The sequence below is a fragment of the Podarcis bocagei genome (genome assembly GCF_964188305.1).
Source record: "Podarcis bocagei genome assembly, chromosome: 11".
NCBI lineage: Eukaryota > Metazoa > Chordata > Lepidosauria > Squamata > Lacertidae > Podarcis > Podarcis bocagei.
The window spans coordinates 4,849,002-4,855,001 of NC_138136.1; the positions used below are offsets into that span (position 1 = coordinate 4,849,002).

Sequence of the window (6,000 nt, forward strand, 5' to 3'; positions counted from 1 at the left end):
GACCATCAGTATGCACTAAAAGGCTCTGAACATCTTCCTTTTAGATCAGGTAAGAGAGAACCATTACAAGATGATGTTTCAGTACATTTTAGCACTTGACAGAAGCATTACACGTTGGAAATATACACATATTAAGGCTGACGTTTTGTTGGAATTCTCTTTTCTTCTAGTCACTGATTTGACTTAGTTACAGTCATACCTCGGGTTGAAGATTTTTGGGTTGCGCTCTGCAGCGACCCAGAAGTAACGGAGCACGTTACTTCCAGGTTTTGCCACTCACGCATGCGCAGATGCTCAAAATAGCGCATGTGCAGAAGCGGCGAAACATGACTTGCTCAGTCGCGTCTTATGTTTACTTCAGGATGCGAACGGGGCTCCGGAACAGATCCCGTTTGTATCCAGAGGTACCACTGTATTTGGATAAAATAATTTAGAAGGTTTACCACAAACTAAATTTGAACCCAATAACAGCAGCATATACCATATTTTTCCGTGTATTAGACAAGGTTTTTTGACTCAAAAATTGTGTCAAAAAACTGGGGTTGTCCAATACACAGATAGTGGCATGGGGGGGGGGGGAGACAAGCGGCGCACCCGCCAGCCAGCCAGTTGGCGGAACAGCAACTTCCCCCGATGCCGCTACGTGTGGGAAATGATCTAGGGAGTTTTCCTTCCCACAGCTACGTGAGGGGAGAAGCTCAACTTTGGGCCATCTCCCCTCATTTTCTTAAAATTGAGTTCCCAAAGATAGGGGGTTCTTATACATGGGGGGGGCATCTTAAAGACGGAAAAATACAGTAAATTAGCTACCAAAAAATGGTGGGAGGCACTGGCCCTCCGTAAAGAGAATAGCTGGTTCTGCTTGAATTAGAGGACCACATTCCCTTCTATTTTGTGATAACCTCTTAGTTATTATTTTTGAATGGTTATGTCATTATTTGCCTAGAATTTGGGTGGGGGTGGGGCTGAGGTTTATGCATTCTTTACGAGGTCTCTTACCCTTTTCCCTACAATTTGAGAAGATATGGAGACTGGAAGAAAAGTTTTTAAATGACAGTATCTGAGAGACTATGAGAAACTGATCCCTTTTATTATTTTCATGAAGGCAAATTACAATTTGAATATAACATGCAGAAGACTTGCTATACAATATGAAAAACTGTACAACATTTAATATTTGCAGAATGATAATCCAGAGAGAGAGAAATGTCACTGCAGTGAAAATTGAGCCTGTCAACATCTAATGTTAGTCATTTGATGCTTAAAAGAAAGAGCTCAGTTTTGTGATTTTTCCTTGCCTAGCCATCAGAAAGCAATTTTTACTTCTTGCAAATCACCAAGCAAATGGCTATTATGTAGAATTTGCAACCTTATAACAACAAACTCAGATTGTTTGCAATACATACACCACACGTAGGATATTGGTGGTCTTCCATCCAGGCTCTTGCATCCATACTAGCTTCACCACCAGGTGCTCCCAGACCATTGTTCTGAGGTGCCTGATCTCCAAGACATAATTCCTTAAACATCCAATCACTTTCTGAAATATGAAGTGCTTCATTTCAAATCATCTTTCCATAACGTATTGCAAAATCTGCCTCTTATAGATTACTGAAACACGTTATATGTGGGGCTGCCTCTGCAGACAGTTTGGAAACTTCAGCTGGTACAGAATTCAGTGGTCAAGTTGCTGACTGGGACAAGACACTTTGAGCATATAATGCCTCTCCTGGCCCGACTGCACTGGCTGCCAATTAGTTTCCAGTTTTGATTTATAAAGCCTTAAACGACTCAGCACCACAATACTTCAAGGACCACCTCCACCCACATGAACCAACCCCAAACCCATGATCATCATCTGCCAGGGACTACTAGGGATCTGAAGTGTGTGTGGAGGAAACAAGGAGCCGGGAGAGTGACTCAGAAGAGAGGGTCGGCAATTTATGGGGTTTGGTGCCACCTGCAAAGCCAGGGCAGGAGTAGGAGGAAGGATCAGGGCAGTCCGAGGTGGAGGGTGGCACAAGGGGGAGCAGGGAGGGGCAACTACCCCTCCCAATCAACAAAAATAGATAGCAAACTGAGGTTCTGCCCCCCCCAGGTTCTGTCCCCCCCCCAACAAAAATCCTGGTTGTGCCCATGGGGCTGCATACAGGATGTGGCGGAGGAGAAAGAGTGTGCTATGTGCCAGCCAGATGGTGGAGATGTCATACTGCCATCCTGGCACCCAGGCATCTTCACTTGCACGCAAGGAGGTGATAGTCAGGTGCAAAATGCACCTAAGTTCCAGCACTGCTCTTTTGCGAAAAGAGGGCAGCAACACAAGAATGGGCCTTTTCCGCAGTGGTTCCTCACTTGTGGAATGCTGTCCCCAGGGAGGTTTTCCTGACACCTTTGTTACATACCTTGAGGTGCCAGGCAAAAGGATTCCTCTTGTCCCAGGACTTCTATGGTGTTTTAAACTGTGAAAGGTGTGTTGGAGTGTTGTTATTGTTTATTACTATGGCAAGAATTGTTTGTGTTTTAGATGGTAAACCGCCCTGTGATCCTCAGATGAAGGGAAGCATAGAAATTTAATAAATAAACCGTAACAGAAAATATTAGAAGCATTTAAAGATATACCACTTATACAGATATATGTTTTAAAAGATGGAACTGGCAATAAAACAGCTATACAAGCCAAAGGTTTCTGACGAAATGCAGTAAACAAAAGACATCACTGTATTTTGAGTTAACTCTTCAATACCAAACACATTTACTTGGAGCTGGAGGTAAGCCCAGTGTGTTCATTCCCAGGTATGAATGCTTTTGATCAGTCTGACACCTCAATCCTAAAAACATTTACTTAAATGTAAGTAAGTCTCATTGTTTCTGAATGGCAAATTCAGTTGTATCAAAATATTACTGAAAGTTTGCAGATGCTGCAAAAATCAATCCAGCAAGAAAAAGTTATTTCTCACCTCTTTGATGGCTTATTGTCTTAACTTTCACCGAAAGGGCAATCAATCTCAGAGAGGTCCATTTGTCTTTGAATGAATGCATTGCACAATGCTAAATCTACTTGCTAGTCATAGATAAACATCATAGTCATAGATTTCAACTACATTTGTGAAACCACCAGTTTGCTAACAATGGTCTAAATATACAAAGCCCTGCAGTAGATCAATTCATTTCAGGAAAGCTTGTTTAGGGAGTGTAGTGCTCAGCAGGAGCATCTGTTAGTTAGACATGAGTAAGAAAGAGGAAAACGAATGTTTTCAAAGAATTATGCAGTATATTCTCACTGTAGGACATCTATTTTTTCATATAATTTTTTTCCTTACACTGGGTAAGCCATGCAAGTTTTCAGATAAGCCATACTACTACTACAAACTCCCATTTTAAACTAGCACGGCACTGCTATATAGATAATGTGGGAACCAAAAAATTCTTATGTTCACCAACACTGAAATACAAACAACAGTATTTATATATTGAACCACCTATTATCATTAACTGTGTAAGCAAATTATTACAAAGATCTGATCGTGCTTTCTATCACAAAGAGCATATACATGGGTTAATTTATTTGCATATGTAAACCACATGTTTGTAGTGTCCTAGATCTCAAAATCCACACTTTTCAAAATCTACATTTCCTCCAGTTTCAGGTCATGCCTAACTTCATCTAGGATTGCAGTCTTGATAATGCATGAAATGGGAAATAAACATATCCCTAAGGTAGACTATATGATATGAAAGTCAAATATAGCAACAATGTGCTATAAATGTTTCACTCAGTCTCCTTACAACAGCACCAGCACACCCACATTATTTTCTAATCCACCTCCCATGAAGCACTGAATAACAACCCAATTACATGGAGGTCAAAAAGCAAGGGTCCTTTTCTTTTCAGAACTATGTTCTTCTCCACATTCACTACCACACAACAGAAATTAGATAAGAACAAAATGGATACGTGTACATGGCTATGCAATCACTGACTATAAAGTTTATTGTTTTCCTAATTGCGAATCAATTTTACTGAATCTTGAAACAAGCTGTATCCTAGATTCAGTTGCTCCTTCTATGTTTAAAGCAGAGAAAGGCTTCAATAAAGCAATAATCCATTCATGCTTTTCACACATGGTAGCCAGTTTTATAACACCACGCCTTCTCAACTAACAGTGCTGCTGCAGTCCCACAAAACCTGAACAGTCCAGATTTTCACAGTCATGAAGCAGGACAGATATTGTGTGAATAGTTTCATTTATACTGCCCTGGAATCTTCTGAGGAAGAGGGCTGTGACAAGAGGGTGCAAGCCTCCTCCATACCTGCCCTAAGAGCAGTGGCGTAGCGTGGGGGGTGCAGGGGGGGCCGGCCGCACCGGGCGCAACATCTGGGGGTTAGGGTTAGGGGGCGCAAATCCACGGGTTAGGGGGCGCAAATTACTTGCCTTGCCCCGGGTGCTGACAACCCACGCTACGCCACTGCCAAAGAGGACAACTTGCAAGGCAAAGGCTGTAAAGAAATGTTTTAAATCAAACATCCCCGTTCAAACTTTGCCTCCTAAATCATTCTAATTCATCTCGCTTTAAGCGCCTTTGGTGTCAAGCCAGCAGCTCCACAGGGAAAGGCAGCCATTCACAGGCACACCAGGTGTGGGTGGATGCAGAGCCAGGCAATTAAAGCCAACCCACCATCCGAGTGCGGCCCCCTTTCCTTAAGAGCAAAAGGCAAAACCAGGGGCAGGCAGGGAGAGGGGAGTCGCTCCACGTCCCCAAGGCGGAGGGCGCTCCCCCCAATGCAGATGTTAAGCCCCGTCGACATCCATCCTGGAAGGCAACTCCTCCCGCGCACCTCCTCGTTTTCCTCCAGCTTTGTTGACAGGTTTCCTCGCCGCCTCCCCCCCCCCCAAAAAAAACACGCATTTGCCATCCATGTCAGTCGCCGTCTCTCTCCCGCTCCCCCCCATTCTTCTTCCACCCGCACCCCCGCTTTCCTTTCGCCCACTCCACACGAAGCCCCCCCCCCGGAATCCAGAGGTAGCCATTCGCCCCGCTACACGCGTCTGATTTGCACAGGGAGAGAGGGACAGACGTGCATGTGGAAGGTGGCAAAGGGGCGCCGCTCGCCTTTCCTCCATGATCAACGCCCCCCCATGAGCATCATCGATGGACGCTCGCAAAGCGCCCGTTGGGAAAGGGAAGGAGGAAGGGGGAGGGAACTCGAGTTTGGCTTCTCTCTCTCTCTCTCCCGCCCCCCCCCCCCTGCACACACCTTCCCCACCACCAGGATCTGATTTCCTACAGTGGCAGCAGCAGCGGGCTGCTTTACCGCACAACGGTACAGAACAATAAATCCACATATATGCGGCAGCAGCAGCAGCAGCAGCGACCCCCCCCCTCGCGGCGCGCTCCCGCGCCTCCGACACACACACCCCAAAGTGGGGGGCATTTCCTCTCCGGCTCCGCGCAGATCGCCGATCTGCAGGCAGAGACGCCGCCATCCGCCGCTGTGTGGGAGGAAAAGGCAATGGAGGAGGCGCGCGGGGGGGGGGGCACGGGGGCAGCAGCCGCCCCGCGATGGGGCGAAGGGCGCCGTCGGGCCAGACTTACCCAGCAGCAGCAGCTTGAGCTCCCGGCGGGCGTCCCGCTTGTCCCGCTTGAGCTGCCTCTCGATCTCGTCGTTGATCCGGCGCGCTTCCTTGGCTTCCTCGCTCAGGCAGCACGCCATGATGGACTCCAGAGTCATTCTTCCCAACTGGTTGAGGCGCAGCCCCCGCCCCCACCCCCAAAACACGCGCCGCGCCCCCCGGCACACAAAGCCGCCGCCGACGCAGCGAGAAAGCCCAGCTGCTGCTCCCGAGCTGCGAGCCCCCCGCCGCCTCCGCGCCTCGCTCCCGGGAAGAGCAGAGCCAGGCGAGCCCAACACGCGGAGACGCGCGCTCACACGCAGCCACCACGCGCCCCCCGCCTCTCCGGCCGACGGCGAGCACAGCCTTCCTCGCCGCCCCCCGACGC

The 6,000-nt window shown here is 47.6% G+C and overlaps 1 protein-coding gene across 2 annotated transcripts in view; it reads right to left on the reverse strand.

The window, feature by feature from the left end:
• Nucleotides 1-5,781, reverse strand: part of LOC308597752 (guanine nucleotide-binding protein G(q) subunit alpha) — a 95,594-nt gene extending 89,813 nt beyond the window's left edge. Inside the window, exon 1 of one of the 2 annotated variants that reach the window (XM_081213839.1) lies at nt 5,596-5,781. In XM_081213839.1, the coding sequence (XP_081069965.1) occupies nt 5,596-5,731 (136 nt within the window). In that variant the 5' untranslated portion in view covers nt 5,732-5,781. Of the gene's footprint in view, nt 1-2,957; nt 3,055-5,595 lie in introns of those variants that run through there. The other variant, XM_081213840.1, reaches the window with a different exon arrangement.
• Nucleotides 5,782-6,000: the final 219 nt, after the last annotated feature.